Raw genomic sequence first — 20,490 nt, forward strand, 5'->3', positions numbered from 1 at the left:
CTGGTACTGTTTTTATTTCTGTTGTTTGTTATCAATTGGCCATTAATATAAGAGATTTACTTAGCTCAAACTTGTCCTCTAACTTGTCCTCTCGTCAACGGAAAATTCATTAAGGCCTTTACAGCGAAGTGTGTCTCAATTTGGAACACATGCGCTCCACAGCACATTTGCAATCGTTCTCGTAGGTTCTCATTTCGCCATCATAATTTGAGTTGCGTAAAGTTTTTGGTGTCAAATATTAATTGTTACCTAAACTATTTGCATTGCAAACAAAAATATAAATAGCTTGTGTGTTGAAAGTTTGGTTGCATGAAGAACACAATTAAGTGTGCGGGAACTACGTGGAGGCATAGGTTTTGGGACAGTCTACTTTGGAGTGACAGTTCCTTTGGTCGTTGTGAATGACCAGACCCGTTGTGAATGTGAAAGTCAATGGTCAGTTGGCCACAGGTCAGAAGTTGTTCTCCGATAAGTTTGCACCTATGGTTTACTCAGAACTTTGTTAGATTATGATAGCTTGTGTTAGATTTTGTTATGAATGTATGTGTTGTCTTTTAATGAGGCTAGCCTTGCCAGTTACTCATAGCAACAGCTTGGCTCCACTGCACCTATGTGCATTTCATGCAGTCTGTTACCTGTACTCAAGTTCTGGGTAACAAGTAGTGGGTAATTTTCTCACCATATTCTCATACTGTGATACTCTGTGTTTACATAGCAATAATATAATATAGGCCTACATAGATGCTATGAGTGACTGGCTAGCCTGATCAAAGATCAATACATGAATTCATAAAATACAAACAGATTTTAGCACAGAAAGCATCTACAAGAGCTTTGCCATTTGGGGAACTTGCTCTCTATTCCAATTCACTACCCCCCACCCCTCCAGCAGCAGCACTCTCCAAACGATCTGATAAGTAACACAACAGACAATGCCATGCAACTGGAATTAGCCTACTCACTTTCATATCTCAGCTTCCCAAATAGATTTAGAAACCTGTCTATATAATCTTTGGGATGTAACTCCAAAAAAGGCTTAATCAAGAGCGATGCATTCTTTCCGCACGAAAACAAACGCAGTGTATTGAAACGATGTCTGCGACTTTCCTCGATACGAGCCCTTCAAGGAGTACTTAAAAATTGTCATCACTGTAGTAGCAGCTTAAGTTATGAATATGGACTGAATGGGAAGCTTACTGGGTAGGCAGGTCTTTTATTGACTATCGATTTTTATACCGTCCTTGAGAAAGCATTCCTGATTTCCTCCTTGTCACACTAAATGGTTTCAATGATCTTTGGACAAAATGCAATATTAGACAAAGTTTAATATTGCATTATAAATAATAAATAATAAAAATGATCCACCACACAGGGGCCCCTTAATCGCGTCTGGGCTCTCGGCTGTAGCCTACATGGCCCAATGGATGGGCCAGCTCTGCCAACAACATAGCATTTGCTAGCAGAAAGTTCTTTGTAAACCATAAGTATAAAGGAGGTGTCTCCAAATGGGTCAGGCTGGTATTCATGACAGTAGTAGTCCTGCTGTTGACTGCTGTAGCTTGTGAGGATTGGCTGAACAGTGATTGAGTTTTGACCATTAATGAGGGAGACCATACCTAATCTGAAATTCATTGGCTCACAGCTCCCATAGTTATTGTCCAATATACCTGGCTTATAGTTACCAAGTATGGTTATGTACACTAATGCTATGTACCAAGTTTAGTAAAATAATTTCTTTTTGCATATTATGCAAATTAGCTAAAAGTTCAGTATGTTGGACTTTCATGCTATTTTTTGATCCTTGTTGATGTAATTCCAAGGAATATGCTGACAAAATTTGTTGCGAATTGTACCGATATTGGAATTAGGCCTGAAAATTACCCTACATAAGTATGCGATCGCAAATGACAACACCAGGCTGGCAAACAAAACTATGTACAATCAGGCACTGCAAATGCACAGCCCTGTTGTACATATTCAGCATGCATTCCTACGTTCCTGTGGAGGTAATAAACCTGAGTCCTCAAGGGGGCAGTAGAGGAAAATTGTGAAAAGACAGCGAAAGAAACCACAAATCAAAGACAGCTTCTGCTTCTTGTTGCCTGCTATTACACCCCTTGGTACGATGATTGACACTGCAGCTTCCACTTGCCTTAAGAATTTCAGGTGACACATTTTTAAATGCAACGACACATGAAATCAACTTCTCTTAGTTCAAAGAATCTGCATTCACGTACTTACGCAGGGTATATTTCAGGCCTTATGGTCTTGCATGAAAAGGGCTGCCATTTCACTTTTGAGTATCACACCACCCTGTGGCCAATTAAGGCAATATTTGGTGTCAAGCTTTGTTGAAGGGACAGTCAACCAGAGATACTAAGCAATCAAAAACAATAAATGTTTATAGGAAATAGGTTATGTGATAGGCCATGCCCACTTTCATAAATTTCAACCAGACTTGAAATTTTGACTCAGGGTCTGGACCATGTACTGAACTGAAATTCTGTGGATCTGTTATTGTGAAGCACATTTGTAAGGTTTATGGTGCCCCTTGTGAATGCATTGGGAAATACTTTGGTAAGCATGCTGTGTGGCTTCACAAACATCTATGTCAAGTTCTGGGAAAATTGTATGAACAGTCAATGAGTTATGGCCATTTATGTGATAGGCTATGTCCAGTCTGAAACTCATTGGCTTACGGGCTCCCATAGTTATTGTCCAATATATCTGGTTCATAGTTACCAATTATGGTCACGCACACTGATACTATGTTCCACATGGTGCAAATCAGTCATGAAACAAAAAAGGCTTAGGGAAGAAACGGTTTCAAATATTATGCAAATTAGAAAAAAATCCAGTATGGCTGACGTTCATGATCTTTGGCTTGCATGTACAGATGTTCCCAGGGAATACTCACACCAAGGCCTCATCCCAGTCATTTATTTTATCCGTCCTTGGGCTCATTCCAATCACTTATTTTATCTATCCTTGTCTCTGAGGTCCTCGCCTGACCTGGAAATTGATTGAGGTCTGACATCTTTAAAGACATTCCAATCCGTTAAATATTCCTTGAAGGAGCTTGGAGGCTTTAGAAGGATACTTGAGCAAGGAAATATGAGTGCATGCTTTGCAGCAGTATTTTTTCAGAATGTGTGACGTATAAATGATCAACCTGTGGATCCACCTCTCCCCATCTGCCACATCTGTAATTGAAATGGCTTCAAACTGATGCTTGAAAGAGCACAGTCGTTCCATTTCCCTAATACACATTTCCTCGATTCCTACATCCCTGTGTCCTTTTGTTGCTTCCTTTTCTTGTGCTGCCAATGGGTGGAGGAAAGGATAAAAGGAAAGGATGCAAGGAGGTAAAAATATTTGATTGGAATGAGCCCAAAACTGGTGTGAATCGGACAAAGGGTGCGGGGAGTTATGACCTTTAAAAGCGGTATAAATTTTAACTTTTATTGTAGTGCTCCCATGTGGCTGATTGCAGAACAGCAACACCTGCACTAAAGTTAGTGACATGACTGAGAAAGTACAGCCCATCCCACCATAAGCCCCTGTCCACCACATCCCCATCAGTATGGGTTTTCTGAAGGAAGACCACGTCTAACTTCTTCTGCTGAAACACTTCTAAAAGTAAAGGCCTCTTCTGCTATCCTTCCAATCATTGATGTTTAATGTCTGAATGAGTTTAATAAGACAGAACATGCTTAAGCTTTGGATCTTTCCAAAGCACTGTATCTCTCGTTCCAGTTACTCAAGAAACAGTAATCCAGATAGAGGGAACAGCCAGTTCCTCCAGATGGAATTTGCAGGTAAACATCATTAAGAAAAACAGCACTTGCAATCAACTGACTGTCAAAGCACTTCTCCTTCAGAAACACAACCATGGCTTTGTTCACATGTGAGGCATGAGATAAGTGTTCATAACCAATTTGATCCCCTGCCACTAAAAGCACCTCCTCGACTGTAATTTTTGTCTCAGGTAGAACAACCCTAACCCCATGTCGGATTGACAGAGATGGAATCTCCTCGGGTACCATCCCCAATGAAAATCTGACCACAAACTCAAGCTTGCCCTAACCGAAGTACAGCCAAACCAAAACTAAAGTATTGACTTAAATCAGGCGAAGGGGGTGAACAACACACATTCCTGCACCTGAGAGAGAGAGAGAGAGAGAGAGAGAGAGAGAGAGAGAGAGAGAGAGAGAGAGAGAGAGAGAGAGAGAGAGAGAGAGAGAGAGAGAGAGAGAGAGAGAGAGAGAGAGAGAGAGAGAGAAATATCATGAAATAAAAGAGATGCAAGATAATTAAGCAATATTTATTTTGTTATCTATTCCATTGCATGTTTTTATTTCATTACCAATTGGTTATTATTAGCATTTAATTTGGTCTTCCATAGCACACAGTATATTGTGGTCATAATTAAAATGTGTTATATGGTTTGTCCTTCATACAAAGTTGTTTGAAAGTAGGTGTATATAGTGAGCTCCATAATTTTTGGGAAAATTTACGTGTCAAATTCTCAGCTTTTATTTTATTTAACTGTTTATTAAACACTTTGTGTTTCACCATTTCAGGGAGCCACAATGTTTGGGACATTATTGTTAGGTAAATTAAAGTAGTCATGTTTACTAATTTGTCACATATCCTTTGTAGGCAATGACTGCTTGAAGTCTGTGACCCATAGACATGACCAGGTGCTGAGTATTTTCTCTGGTGATGTTCTGCCAGGCCTGTACTGCAGCCATCTTCAGTTCCTGCTTGTTTCGGGGCTAGTTGCCTTAAATTTTCTGTTCAGCATTTCAAACGCATGTTCAATTGGGTTCCAATCAGGTGAATGACTTGGCCAGTCAAGAATTTTCCAGTTTTTGGCTTTGGAAATTCCTTAATTGCTTTACGCATATGTTCTGGAATCATTATCTTGCTGCAGGATAAAGCATTGGCCAATGAGTTTGGAGGCATGCGCTTGAACTTGGAGCAGATAAGATGCATCTGTAGACTTCATTCTGTACACTTCATTCATTGAATTCATTGTGCTGCTGCTATCAGCAGTTACGTCATCATTGAAGACAAGTGAGCCAGTACCCAGCCAGTCATGACTGAACCATAATGCTCCCACCACCATCTTTCACAGATCAGGGGTGTGTGCTTTGGCTCTTGGGAAGTTTCTTTTGGCCTCCACACTTTGCTCTTGCCACCACTCTGATGCAAGTGAATCTTGGTCTCATCTGTCCACTAGGCCTTTTTCCAGAACTTTGTTTGCTCTGTTGACCTCTGTAGAGGTCTTCATTCCTACCAGGTCCTTTGCAATTTCTGAGCTCACCGGTGCTCTCTTTCTTCTTAATGATGTTCCAAACAGTTGATTTTGGTAAGCTTAAGGTTTGGCCCACAGTATGTCTCTGATGTTTTTTTTTATATTTCTTTGCCTCATAATGGCTTCCTTGATTTACAATGTCATAACTTTGGACCTCATGTTGATCAGTACCAATAACAGACTCCAAAGGCAATCAAAAGCCTAGAATCAAGGCTAGATTCTGACAGCTGCCTTATACCTACACTATCTTCACTAAGGAAGAAAATGACACACCTGTCTAATCAGAAACACCTGTGAAGCGATTTGTCCCAAATATTACAGTGCCCTAAAATGGGGAGAAGTTCTGTCATTTCTACATGGTGAAACCAAAATGTATAAATGTACCCTTTAATAAAAGCTGAGAATCTGCACTTCAACCAACCACATCTGAATTGTCCGATTACAAATCTAAATTTGTGGAATATAGATACAGAGCCAAATCAAGAAAATATGTGTTTTTGTCCCAATACATTATGGAGCTCATTGTATAATTCTTCAAACTCAAGTAATTTGAAGCATGCATTAATTTGTGCTGTAAGCTTATTTCAGAATGTAATTATTAAAGAAGGTTGAAATGTAAAGTATCAAATAAATGTCATGTAGGATTTGCACATGCCTAATGGAGTCTGCAACTTCCAAACACACTTATACTTAAGGATTTGTGTTTCGAAAACAGAGTTTTAATAAATTGGGAGATGAGATGGGAAAATGAAGAAACATGAGGCCACCTGAACAAATGCAGGAAAATATGGGTAGGATTTAGTTTTGTGATATAGTTTCTGGGAAACCTATTGTTTAAGGACTAGCAATAACTTATCATGTATCATTTTGAGGCCAATAATTTGGTATGCTAAAGATTCTTTGGAATTGTTTGCATTTACAGATGTAGATGGTGTATACTTTGTGCATGAGTAATTTGGCTTTTTTATGTTTAAAACGTTTTTGTTGAATTTAAGATATGCTTGTATCATAGCTGAAACTGAACTTACATTAACATATTTAAAAATGAAATAGCCAACTTAAATTGCAGAGTAAGTGATGGCACCAGATGATATAGTACAGTCTTTTGTTTTTGTGTCCAATCAATTTCATGTTGATGCATTTGCATGTACTGTATAGCTAAATGTACACTGCATTTGTGGATAGCTAAGAGGGTCAATATCCAGTAAAAATGCAGAAAAATGTGTTTTCGATTTATTACTACAGTATCTTGTGGTGTATTAATGAATGAGATCTCAATTATTTCATTCATATATGACAAAAAGTATCTGGACACACCTTGGTCTGGGGCTGTTATTCATGGTTGTGTTTTTCCCTGTTTTTGCCTTTTGTTTTTATTTTTCCTGTTAAGCACTTTGAGCTGCAGTCTGTATGAAAGGTGCTATACAAATAAAGTTATTATTATTATTATTATTATTGTTATTATTATTATATTGCAGGGTGTCCACATACTTTTGGCCATGTAGTGTATACAATATGTTCTTCATTGAAATCAGTGTAATACAGCAGACGAAAATGTTGCCAGTGCCCACAGAAAATGTTATCAAAATAACACTTAAGTGTTATCAAAAATGTGGCACACATTTGACATTAGCTTCCCAGATTTAAATACAGTATAATATTGCTATTTACGAGCTACTGTCATTATCAGGAGTATTGTTGTTCACTTCTAATAATAATAACAATAACAATAACAACAATAATAATAATAATAATAATAATAATAAATGTATTTTATATAGCGCTTTTCATGATCTCAAAGATGCTTTACAATACAATTCTGAGTAATAATTCAAATCAGAAAGGTAAGAAGTGCACAATAATACTTTGCACTGCAGTTAAAATGAGGGCATAACGCACTAGAACTGGGCCTGGTTGTACTTCGGATATGGACTGTATTATATATATATATATATATATATATATATATACACACACACACACACACCGATCAGCCACAACATTGAATAACATTGATTATCTCGTTACAACGGCACCCGTCAAGGGGTGGGATATATTAGGCAGCAAGTGAACAGTCAGTTCTTGAAGTTGATGTGTTGGAAGTGGGGGAAAATGGACAAGGAGAATTTTTTAATCCCAGTCGTTACATGTATTTCTCCTAATGCCCTGCAGGGAGCGTAATGATATTCCTGCATTATTCCGGATTCAACTGTTCATTGTATGGGAACCGTCCGGTTGTGCAGTGAGTGTATTAATGGATTTTTCTCCGGAACAGATATCCTTGACAGGGAAAAGGCTGTTATATACCATAATGATAAAAATGTACACTGTCCAGTAATCAAACTTCAAGAAACAGTGAGAAACGATTTTAAGATGAGAAAACGTTTTATTATTTCAGTATAAACTTTCAAATAATTAATCCATAGTATGTTTTATAAAAACTGAATTCAAATTTGAATGGAGAAGAACTGTACTGTGATCTAAATGTACAACATTCATTTTATCCGAATGGAACAGTATATGCATTACTTTTTCAGACATCGCTGACGTAACTGCATACAGTCCTAAACATTGATAAACTCTACTAAGCTTACCATTGAAACCACTGTACGTTCCACAGGAATTTACATGGAAGAAGTTATTGACACACTCAATCGATTAATCAGAATTCCAGATTTGCCACAAACGATTCGTGATGGGTCTTTCGAGGTACAATTGTCTGATGTTCAAAGATGATTAATAATAATATATACAGCCACAGGGGGAAACGTACTGGTAGGCTATTCTTAACATGATCAGAATAACTACAGTGCAACAGAGTGGATATTACTTAGAAAAAGGTCGGATAAAGTCGGCTATGCACGAATGATACAAAAATAACATAACATAAACATAGGCAACTGTATAGGAAAACTTTTCTTTTCTTTTTTTTTTTTTTTTAGCAAAAAATCTATTTACAGTGAGTTTCTTTGCTCTTGTTGTTTGTTAAGTCTTTGAAGTTTGTTTTCCTTTACTTCTTTGCTCCTTTCTTTGTCGTCTTGGCTTTGGGTTTTGGTTTGGTCGTTTTGGATTTGCTCGTCTTCGCTGGTTTGGCGACCTTGGGCTTCTTCAATGGTTTCTTAGGTTTGGCTGCTGGTTTCTTCTTCGCTGCTGTCTTCTTCACTGTTTTAGCCACCGTTTTAAGTTTCTTGGGTTTAACTGATGCCTTGACAACTTTCTTTGGTTTTGTCACCTTCTTGGGCTTGGCGGCTTTAACGGGTTTCTTCTTGCCCTTCTCTGGGGGTTTAGACTTCGGCGCCTTCGTAGTATCTTGGGGTTTGGCCACTCTGAAGGACCCCGAAACCCCAGAACCCTTGGTTTGGCACAGGGTTCCAGAATGCACAAGCCTCTTGATGGCTAACTTGGTTTGTGTATCAGCGTTCTCCCCCACCTTATAATGGCTTTTAACGTACTTCTGGATAGACTGTCTAGACGCACCTCCGCGAGTGTTGTCCGCTCGAACAGCTGTCAAGATCATTTCCGAATATTTGGGATGCGAGGTGGATTTCTTAAGGATTTTCGCCTTTTTCGCCTTCTGGGCTGGTGCCGCTGCTGTCTCAGCCATTATGAAGTTTATCTGTGATGATGAAGTTTCTTCGGTCTTTTGGAAAATGCTTTATACAGATAAGCCCCAAATAATTCCTGGTCCGTCTTCGTCTCAAATTGTCCCAGTGTATATTAAAATGTTAATTTGGGACAGCAGTGCAGATGTTGTGTCACGGTCTAATGTTCTGACACTCTTCGCCGTTCTAAACTTTGTTACCTCAATAGAAGCTCAAGTGGGACACTGCTGATGCCCCCCCTTTATAAATGTATGTTATTCCCCCAGCTACTCCTGTGAGTATATCAAGCCCATGCGCGGACGTGATTGAGAACACCAACTGCCAGCAGCTGATCTAGCAGGCTCCATGAAACTCACACAGGCAGGTTTGTGTTTCTTCCCCCTCGAACTCTTGTCAAATTTCCAAAGTATGGATCTGCATGGGTCCATAGAATCACTCAGCTTGAAAGTGGACACTCTGGGCTTTACGGACGTACCGTGGTCACAAGAAAATTCATCGACCGATAAACTTTTATTCCCTGAAAACCGTGCCGAACCACGGCGCGCTGAGTTCAATTTTGCAGAATTCCTGCCAATTTGACCCAAACAGACGGAACCGACAATAGGAATGCCGAATGAATTTAGTAAAAGAATCAATAATGCAACCATTAAACATAGATTGAAAAGTGTAAAGTACTGTTTTTGTTTTCTAGGCACCGATATAGTTTCCTAACTAACACAGCCCGGCCACTGACTTTGAGTGACGTGGTTGAGATTATTTACTGTTAAACCTTCTATAAATGAAATCAAATGAAAATAAAGTTGTTAATAAACTACACACTGTTCTGTGCATTCTTGTCCTTTACAGTAGAACAAGGCTTGTGTTATTTTCTTGGGTGCTTATAGATGGAATTTGGAAATTAAAAAGGCAAGCTGTTCTCAGGTCTGTGCTTCTTCGTTGTTAGGAAAGTTGCCAACACCTACAAAGATCTGGATTTGTGATTATCACTAAACAATAAAACAGTGGGGTCATTTTCAAACAAATTTACATTGTCTTTTGTCAGCCTACAAGCGATACATCACAGTACTTTTTCCTATGATGCTGACAAACGAAACATATTTATTGTGAAAAGCACAGATGGCATTCTTTTGTTCACAAGCTAACTCATAAAGCAGGATCGACTGTGAAATAATTGCCAGCGTGAGAGTTCGGCTTTCTTTTATTTTGCTAGCAATATTAATTTGAACATAACATGTTTTGTTCAGAAAGGACATAATATAATTTTTCTTTTAATTCAGATTTTCAGAGCTGAGATATTTTTCCAAGTAAACGCCATCTTGGATCCCTGCACTGTGATAGACAAATTATAGCTTTTCATTTTACTTTCTGTGATCAGTACCGGTTTGTGCAATTGTACCATGCGTGTTTTGACTTGCAATTCTTTGGATGTCGATAGTTTGTATGTGAGTGTGTGTTTAGAGACCACTTTAGGTCGAACTTTAGGCATAGCCTACTAGGAATCGTGTTACACCTCGTAACAAGTTCCGCCTTTTAACAGGTTTATTTCTGGCGCGTTACGTTTTCAGTCATAGATTATCGTGCATAATTTATTTGGAGATATCATGGCCCATATCTCCCTTTGCTGATATATTTTTTATAACGATTTAGATTTAGAACTTGACAATGGTCCGCCGCTAACTTATAGGCTACAAGAGTGTCTAAAACATATACACACGAGCAACTCGGTGCGTATTCTTCAGTACATCATGTCCAAAATAATTATCTCTGCAATAGTTCTTCATGCGTGCGCATACCATGCGTAAACCCCGATACTGATACGCTGAGTTTCGATTAAAATTTAACTAGATAACCAATACCGCTAACGACCCATCATTTAAATAGCCATGTCTTTCACGCTTTTTCTAAAACGCTTGGTTCAACTGGCTTTTCTAAGACACTTGATGTAGCATCATATAGTGATAAACCTTTTTTAAAGAACTGCAGGGATGGATACCTTTCCTGCAAGGACCACAGAGGACTCGCGGTGCCTTGGTGCTGAAAACAGCACCTACAACTAACACCCCCACCCCAACACGCACCCCTTCCTCCGCCTGCCGATAGAGGGACTACAACAATGGATTACCCAATCAGTTGGAATCTACACAATTATTTTTCCGCCATTTTTTAGTTTGAAACTACGGGTTGGTACATCCATGAATGTGACACTTGTGCGAAAATGAGGAAATGGGAAAATTGTATATAAAGCGTTTTTATGTACCATACCGACACTAGGGAAGAAACAAAATGGGGATGCATTTGTCTATTCAAATGTAACTGCATATCGTTTGGCATTTCAATGTAAATTTTCACTCTCAAAACAGATGTGCTAAGAACGACACATTATGTGTCATTTTTAACATACCTCCATGTCTGGTTAAGGACAACACTGTGTTAAAAAAAAGTCTCCTTTTGCAACATATTAATTGTATACATAAGTAGTACACGAAAGTAGTAGCTTTGACAGAAAATGTGTTGAAGGTAGTAACACAAACAGTGTGTTGGATATTAACACATACTTTTTGAGAGTGTTTGGTTTGTGTGTAATTTTGTTTGTAGTAATGTTATAATAGGATGGTTTTTGTCATGTGGCCAATGTAAACCATATTGTTTATTTATTTCATCCCATTCCTTACCATGAATGTGAGGTTGTATAAGTGTACATGTCCATGTATGTGCTTATCTTTGAACAAGATGGAGTCTAGTCAAGCAGGCAAATCGTTTTACACATTGTCCTTATGAGGGAGGCCTTTTTGTTTCACAGGACAATTATAAGATTCTATTGACACATGTAGACCCCTCTCATCTCATCCCCTTTGTGTTGACCCATATATGTACTGAGAACAATGAATTATACTCTACTCCCTCCCATACATACAGAGCAATGCATGGACTGACTCACACTGTGAAAGCGTACTCATCAGCCTTTACATGTAAAATAATCCCTGCTTCCGCACAAACACACCCTTTGTCTAATAACTACATCCAGAGATTTTGCAATAAATATACATTGATTAACAATGTCTGAAATGTAAAACAAAGAGAACAAACAACAGTGGCTTTGGCTATTGAGTGTCAGTCATTTACCTGGTCAGACATACACATGGTCAAACACGTTGACTATTATAGCAGGTCTTCTGCCTGTCCCCATGTATTATGCATGGCCAGGTCTGATGCGGTCTGGCAAACACATGGACAGTGGACAAACCACGGAGCAGATGCTATTGTGTGGGGCTAAACATGGACAGTGTAGAAACTACACTGTAGAAGGTGTATACAGTGTAGGAACAGCACTGTAGAAGGTGTATACGGTATAGGAACTGCACTATAGAAGGTGCAAATGGGACATACCTTAGCTCCCTCCATCAACATCGCATAGGCTTCATTTAAAAAATAAATGGCCTGCTCAGTCACGCAATTTGCAGTTAATAAAAGTTAATAAATAAAACTGGTGTAATGTTATGTATTATATGTGTATTACATGCAATAATTTTCTTTAAGATTTAAAATTATTTTTAAAGTGCATTATATTTTTAAGACTCTAATAGCCCATTGCCTGTATGTATGTTTGTCTGCCACAGATTGTACTGTCCGCTCTCGTCCTGTTCATTGTGAACGTCATCTGCTCTGTGTGCCGGACAAGCAGGGGAATGCATTGGCCTCTTATGTGTTACCCCTCTTGAGTTTATCTTCTTTAACACTGACTTGAGCTGCATAGGACAATCAGAATATAGTTTATTATATTGTAGCGATTTCTTCAACAGACAGACCAGGCAGATCACAAGGTAAATCCTTGGCGTTTCGTTAAACAACGGAAAAGGTGAATGATTAACACTTGGAAAAACTGGCTATGTGCTGAGGCAGGGCGCTTTATTTATACCTCGCCCGAATCTGTTATGCAAAGTTATGCACGGTAGAAATAGTACACTACATTCCCAAAAGTATGTAGATACCTGAAGTTCACACAATATTCATTTGTTGAACATTTCATTTAAAATCAAATTATGTAGAGTTGGACCCCCTTTGCTGCTATGACAGCCTCCACTCTTCTGGGAAGGCTGTCGAGTAGATTTTTGTAGATTTTTTCATATCTGATTTTAAAACTCAGCTGGAACTGAGTTTTCCGGGGGGAGGAGAGGTGGCTGCGCTAACCACAGCACTAAAAATGAATTCACCATTAGCAGAGCCGTTAGGCAGCCTCTGGAGTAGACCACTGTCCTCATGCTCTCACACCATTCACAGGCTGCCACTCACGGAGGGCACCGCCCTCTCCATTGAGGCCCAGCCTCCACTTCTGACACCAATGTAGCAGCAGGGATCTAGCGAGGCTCGAGCCTGGGTCTCCTGGGGGAGACGTGTCAGAAGTGGAGGCGGGGCAGGCCTCAGGGGAGAGGGCAGTGCCTTCCGCAGGTGACAGCTTGTGAGTACAAGATATTAAAATTTACAAGTTATTTAAAAATATTCATTACGTGGCCCTGTGGTGCTGTAGTAGGTAATAATGTCTTATGAAAGATAATGTCTTTATCTTTATCTTATTTATTTATTTATTATTGAGAAATTTAGCATCTCCAATGTTCACTTCGCAAACTATGTACAAGTGTGCTCATATACGCCGTCTGCTGCTGGCTCAGGAGAATGAAAACAGCTTGCGGCTCTCCTACGAAGCATGCGGTGTCAGCCAGAAATGTCTTTTCACGCTGTAGCCATAAGCCTTGGGGTGGAGGAGACCCAATCATAGGAGAGCCACAAGCCCCCAGACAGGCAACAGGAGTCGCATAAGCAACCTTGCTATCCCCGCTAACATTTCTATCCCTCCTATATATCCCCCGGGCAACGCAAAACCAATTGTGCGTCGCTCCTGCCCCTTGGTGTCGAAAGATTTTAAACTGCGGCCGACATTTGTGAGTACAAGCATTTGGTTTAATTTTTCAGTGTACTTCTGTAGAACATCACAGTAAAGTATGCAAGGTTGCCCTCAGCATGTGAGAGTATAATAAGGCCAGTGCATTGATTGATGTGTGGCCTTAAGTTATTATTCCAGCTATTTTAACAGTCCAAACTGTATTTTAAGTATTAGGTCAGAAGTGCTGTATATGTATTAGGTTGCAGTCTGTTGTATATTTAGGAGTGAGGTATAGTGGCAGAGATGCTTTAAATATGAATGTTACCGGGAGTGTTTTCTCATTTCAGCCTAGACCTCTTGCGATTTTATCCTTTTACATTTTCTCTCAACTCTGAGGCTTAATCCCAAGAACAGGTAAAGGGAAATTTTCAGAACAAAAGCCAATGTAAATATTATTTTCCTCAATCCACCATATCTATCAACTTTACATGAACTATATGTAAAGAAATCATATACACCATCTGATGCGATGAAATCATATACACCATTTGATACTGAATCAGTAAATTCCCAGTTTAAAGAACAAAAGACTGATCAATTCCCTTCATGCCAGCAAATCCATTCATGGATTTGAATGTACTGTAGGTTCTACTTCTATCCTCTTTGCTGCTTGTTTGGAGAGTTCAAGTGCTCGTAGGGATTAAGGAAGGTGAATATTGATGCCCTTATGGCAGCAATATTTTATTATTTTACTCAAGACTGAGGGTGGTCATAATTTTCTCTTCCTCAAATCGTCGTTTTACCAGACTGCAGTGTATGGGTTTTACAATGTTGTGGTTTGTTGAGAAAGAAATGTATTATGAGAGACTGTAGTAATTAACTGCAAAAATGGCAGTAAACTGAATAATCAATAGCAGAGAAATTATTTTAATTTTATCTTGTTTAATTCTTGAATCTGTACATTTATCTGTAAGATATTGCATTCTACAATGAGGTGTTGATCAATGAAGAGGTGCAACTTGAAGTTTTGTCAATATAGCTGAAACATCAATGGTTTTTATTAAGATAGATTAAATAAAATCAAAATATTTTTATTGAGAGCAATTTTTATTGAGAGAGTTGTGCCTGTTGATCAATTTATCAATTCTTTATAGATTGTCTGGCTGCTCCTGCACACAGCTGGTTTGAGAGCTGTTTCTTCCTCTTCTCTTCTACAAGGAGGTTGAAGGAAAACTTGCCCCTGTTGCAGGGCATAAGCATAAGTGGGTAAAGTCAGCAAAGACCTTGCTCAAATGTGTGTTTACAGTCTGTACTGTTGCCTGGGAAGCTTTGTTTTTCTGGATCCAGGCCAGGCACTGCCATAGCAACAGAGTGGTACATAATGTATATTAAAGGTCTTGGGTTTTATATAGTACCTCCCAGGTATACTATGCTTTATCTTATGGTTAAATATTTGCTCGACCTATCATAATGTTAGAGCTAAATTACCTTTACCTCAAATTTCAGGTCCTTGAGGAGGTGATCTACAGAGATTTGTATGCAGCTCCCACAGGATATATGTAAGAGAAGTGGGCCTTCTTTGTTGTATATATCCAGTTAGAGTTGGCTGAATGGTGGGCTTGCCCTGTATAAACGGTTGTATGGGCTTCCTCTTCATAAGGCGTACATTGAAAAGATAAGTATAGTCTATATTTAAATATGCATTGTTCATACAAAACACATTGGACTCTTAGGGTATTGATGGTGAAAACGGTTGCTGTTTTGTATATTTTAGCTTTTTTATTTCAGATTTTTAAAAAATGTTTTATTATCTTCCTTCTTAGGTAGTTGGACAGTGACACAATTTTTGTTGTTTTGGCTCTGTAATCCAGCACATTGGATTTGAAATGAAGCAATGAATATGGACTCTAACTCTAATTGGAGGGTACTTACATCCAAATTGGATGAACCATGTAAGAATTTGCACCCAAGTACTGAATATGACTACTTTATTTACATTTATGATTATCTGTCCAATTACTTATGGTCCCCAAAAATTGGGGGGGAGGCATGTATTTAAAAGAAAAGTTGTAATTCCAACACAAATAACCCAATATGGATGTAAACATCCTCAAACTAGAGCTAACAGCCTGCATTTCAACCTCATATTCATTGTTTCATTTCAAATCAAATGCACAGGGGTACAGAGCAAAAAAGAAAACAGGAAGGAGAAAAAAGGATGCGGAGTCCTTATCTTTAGTTTATATGGGAGATTATTACATTACATTAGTATCAGAGATCTTATAATCTTCAGATGGTTTGTAAAAGATCTTCTCAAAGATCTTATGATAATTTTATTGTTATAATTACGGAGTGCTAATTTGCACATACCTTTGTTAACGTGGGTGTGTCCCAACTGTCATAGCGCCCATGTGGGCTTAGGCATTTGATTTGCATGTTTCTGAAACTGTCTTCAGAAAATTATCTGAACTCAAGCCTCAGTATAAACCAGTACTGCTGGTTCGTTAAAATTAAATAGTCATCTGAAATAATGTTCATGTTGCTTCCCTGTCCCTATTAATTATTTTATTTCATTGTCAGCCTTTATGTAATGTATCTTAGTAGAAGTTCTACCTTTTCATGGTAAAATATTTTGTATGACCAAAAGTACCTGGACACCCCTTGGTTTGGGATTGTTTTTCATGGTTTAGTTCCATTGAAGGCAATATCAATGCTACAGTATACAATCCCATTCTTGAAGATTCTGTGCTTCCCCAGCAATTTGGGGAAAGCCCTTTCCTGTTTCAGTATGACAATGCCTCTGGGCACACAGCGAGGTCCATATAGAAATGGTTTTGTTGAGAATGGTGTGGCAGAACTTGCATTGGTCTTCCTAGCAAAAAAAGAGAGTGAAATTAAAAATGCACAAAGTGCAAAAAAACAGTAAATAGGCTCGGTTCTCGGTTAATGAATGTGTGTTGTGTTTGACACAAGTGGCCCATATGGGAGCAGCACATGGGTGCGAGCAGGTGACAGAGAACAAGTGCACTGCTGACTCCAGCAGAAATCTCACTGGGTCCTGAGCTCCACAATGGCCAGAGTGAGTCATTCTGGGGGCCCAGCTGACTAAACACACATTGGTCTGCTTCACACCAAGGCTCCCTTTGTGACACTGGTATGCCCCCCCATATCTCAGAAACTGTCAGCCAATCCCTGTTGGTGTGCATTCAGTTTGACAGGTAACTATTTTAACTGCCTCAGCTGTTGCCCCTCCCCCTATTGCTCTGGGCATGACAAACACAGGGTATGCCCTGCACACTGAAGCACCTGTAGCCTGTCAATCACCCAATGAGGACAGCGTCACCCAGATGGCTCTCAGATTGAACCTCAGTTATTTGATATTGTCACTTTGAGCCATTCAGTTTTCTTCTTCAGTGGCTCTTGGTTTCTGCCTCCTACTACTTATCGGTTCGTCTTTTCTCATGAACTCGGTGTGCCACTGAAAAAGTTGTCCATCTGTTTTGTCATGTTGTGCAACCGTTACACAGTTTGAATTTGTGGTTGTTGACATTCCCAGTGATCCTATTTATATCATGTTTCTATCATATGATAGATGTGTGCTAGCCCTCTTTAGTTTATTTAAAATACTTTTCCTGCTGGACATTCCAATGCCATCAAGCTAATAAAGGGTTGACTCTTAATTGTGCTGAGTTTGCTACTAACCTTGGTTTTTTTTTTTCTTCTACAAACTAAACTATCATGTATTAAAGGGCTCAGGAAATCCTGGTCCTGTAAAGCCACAGGGTCTGCTGGTTTTTCTTTTTTGCCTTAACCTACTACTTCAAGTCCAAGAAACAGGTCCAAGAAACCAGGTAAACTTTATCAATTAAGTGCTGAGTAGCTGCAAAAACCAGCAAATCCTGCAGCTGTCTAGTTTGGTGTTGTGGATCCCTGCTCAGTTCAGTGATTGTACAGTATATGGTACAATCACTTCTATGTTTTAAAACCGCAAAAATACATTTTAAATGCAGTTGCTTTATTTGTGTTTGTTTGGCTGTTTTGGTTTCACTCTTGTATTCTCATTGTTTTGTATTCTCATACTCTTATATACTTTCAGTTACTGTCATTGTTTCATAGAATTCACCGTGTTCTAAGATTACATGCCTTGTACAATTTAAACATTTAGCAGATGTTTTTAGCCAAAATGACTTACAGGAGGCTCTGTTTTATAGTTCCCTTTCCTTCTTTCCAAATAGGAAAGACTAGTCATACTAATTATCTCCTGAGCTCATTGCTGAAACCTCCACTATCAATGTGCTATCCGCAGCTTGCTTCATTACAGCATATGCCGCCTTCGGTCAGTCTTATCAGCTCGTAAAGAATGAAAAAATAGCATGTGACCAAGTCGTATATACTAGGTGTTTACGTTAGTGTGGTCATTGACTACTGGTACGTGTATCACGTGAACAATACTTTTGTCCACTGAGACGTCAAGACGCTGGACCAATGAGATTGCCCACTGCAAGGCATAAATAATGGAAGCCAGGGGTCACTAGTGTACCATGACACATTGCCAGCCCAGCTGATTAAAAGCATCCCTTCCCTGGGTGATGCTTGCACCAATTGGACATTCTCCTGTGGGTCTTCCAGCCACAGTCAGCACAACTATAATTGGAACAGGTGTTTTTTTTTTTTTTTTTTTTTGGCTTTAGACTGGTAGAAAGCAAAGAGGCTAAAGGCATACTTATACGAGTTGCAGGCTCCCAATTGTTCTTTTCAGATCGGGACCAAATAGTAAGAAAAACGTTACGCAAAACATTAGGTCGTAACATAGCAACTCGCATGGAATGAGATACTATTCCAAACCGATCCAATTGGCTCACGGGCTCCCGATTGTTTTTTGACATGTCAAAAAAATATGGGCACAATTGGCTTGAATTAGTCAGGTATGAGAGGTCTTGCAAACCGATTTAGTGTTTCAGTTCCCATTGACCAATCTGGAGGTGGCTCCGTCCTCTTTCTCAATGTGTTTTGCTGACTGTAACGTCATCTGATCTGGTCGAGAGCTCGTATAGTCTACGCTGTCATCCAACCTGTCACAATCTGAGCCTCGTTAAGTGTAAGAGGGCACTGGGACCTCCCGACGTTGTAACCCATGAGAAAATCGTATAATGTACGCCTACTCTAACTGATAGAGGAGAGGCCACAGCTGAGCAACTGCCATGGCAGAGATTGAACCCCCACCCGCACAGGGGGACTAGCATATGGCTCAAGAGTCAGTCACTCTGTGGGCTGCCTCACACTGCTAACCAAAGGCAAAAGGATTTTCATTTGCACAGTTGTTTTCTGTTTTACCTTCTGTTGCTTTCAATGCTTCCCTTTTCAGGTTGTCAGTCTTATCCACTCTTATCTTGCCACTCTTGTGTTTGCTCCTGTCTGTTCTCATTTGACAATGGACCTAGTTCCCCACAATATTTTCATGCTGGTAAAGGTAACTTTCACATATGTTCCTATTGTTATACTTTAATATTTTGTGCTTTGCAGGCCAATAAATACCTCTGCATAATATAAGAGTGTATTTGAAATCTATACTTTCCATTCTTTATACAGTAATTTATATATACATTGCTTATTTCCCTGGGCCTAAAGTACACTACATGGCCAAAAGAATGTGGAGACCCCTTCTAATTAGTAGGTTTGGATACTTCAGCCACACCCATTGCTAACAGGTGCATCAAATCAAGCATACAACCATGCAATCTCCATAGACAAACATTGGCATTATAATTGGTTGTACTGAAGAGCTTAATGAATTTCAACATGGCACTGTCATAAGATGCCACCTTTCCAACAAGTCAGTTCAACAAATTTCAGCCCAGCTAGAGCTGCCACGGTAAGTGCTGTTTTTGTGAAGTGGAAACATCTAGAGCAACAACATCTCAGCTGCAAAGCGGTAGGCCACACAAGCTCACAGAACGGGACCACCGAGTACTGAAGCACATAGCACGTAAAATCCCCACAGCCATGTTCACAAATTTAGTGGAAAGCCTTCCCAGAAAAGTGGAGACTGTTATAGCAGCAAAGGGTGACCAACTCCATATTAATGCCCACGGTTTTGGAATTAAATGTTCCATAAACAAATATGGGTGTGATGTTCGAATGTCCACATACTTTTGGCCATGTTGTGCATCTCACTGTACTGTTTCTCCTCCTCATATTTCATAGATGTGTTCCTTTGTGGTTGATCTGACCTGATCATGCTGTCATGCCCCATTATGACTCAACAAGCAGGGCAGCGTATAGAACACATTTCTGCTTTGTGTTTACTTATGTTGTTCTGGTGCCCTTCAGTTATTTCCCCTTTATGATCTGTGAGTAATGACAGATTGTCACTGAGAGAATCCCCTCTATGGTTCTAATCCAGTGTTCTGCATGGTTTCTGTTCAAGACTAAATGCTGATGTTGACCAATTTGGCCAGTAGAGGGAAGCAATGCTCTGAATAAGAACATGGAGCACTGGCCATATTCAGAAAATAAAGATATTACTAGGAGAGACACAATACATTTCTGCTTTGCCTCCTGTGGAGATAAAAAAAATTTCTGGGAATTGCCGCTTAATGCTTAATCTGTGGTTGCTGTAGGAACGAGAGGTTTACCATCTGCACAATGAGCGCATGATCATGAGCTGGTAGAGAATTTTCTCCTGTCTT

At 39.3% G+C, this 20,490-nt stretch overlaps 1 protein-coding gene across 1 annotated transcript; it reads right to left on the reverse strand.

The window, feature by feature from the left end:
* Positions 1–7,686: 7,686 nt before the first annotated feature.
* LOC118216562 (histone H1.0-B) lies at positions 7,687–9,186 on the reverse strand. Its single transcript, XM_035397856.1, has one exon. The coding sequence runs from the start codon at positions 8,922–8,924 to the stop codon at positions 8,331–8,333; it is 594 nt and encodes a 197-aa protein (XP_035253747.1). The 5' UTR covers positions 8,925–9,186; the 3' UTR covers positions 7,687–8,330.
* Between the last annotated feature and the right edge of the window lie 11,304 nt (positions 9,187–20,490).

Source organism: Anguilla anguilla, chromosome 2, assembly GCF_013347855.1.
Source record: "Anguilla anguilla isolate fAngAng1 chromosome 2, fAngAng1.pri, whole genome shotgun sequence".
Classification (NCBI taxonomy): Eukaryota; Metazoa; Chordata; class Actinopteri; order Anguilliformes; family Anguillidae; genus Anguilla; species Anguilla anguilla.

What these genes read in the sequence shown, in the direction of transcription:
- LOC118216562 (XM_035397856.1), bottom strand. Translation starts at nt 8,924, where the DNA reads ATGGCTGAGACAGCAGCGGCACCAGCCCAGAAGGCGAAAAAGGCGAAA.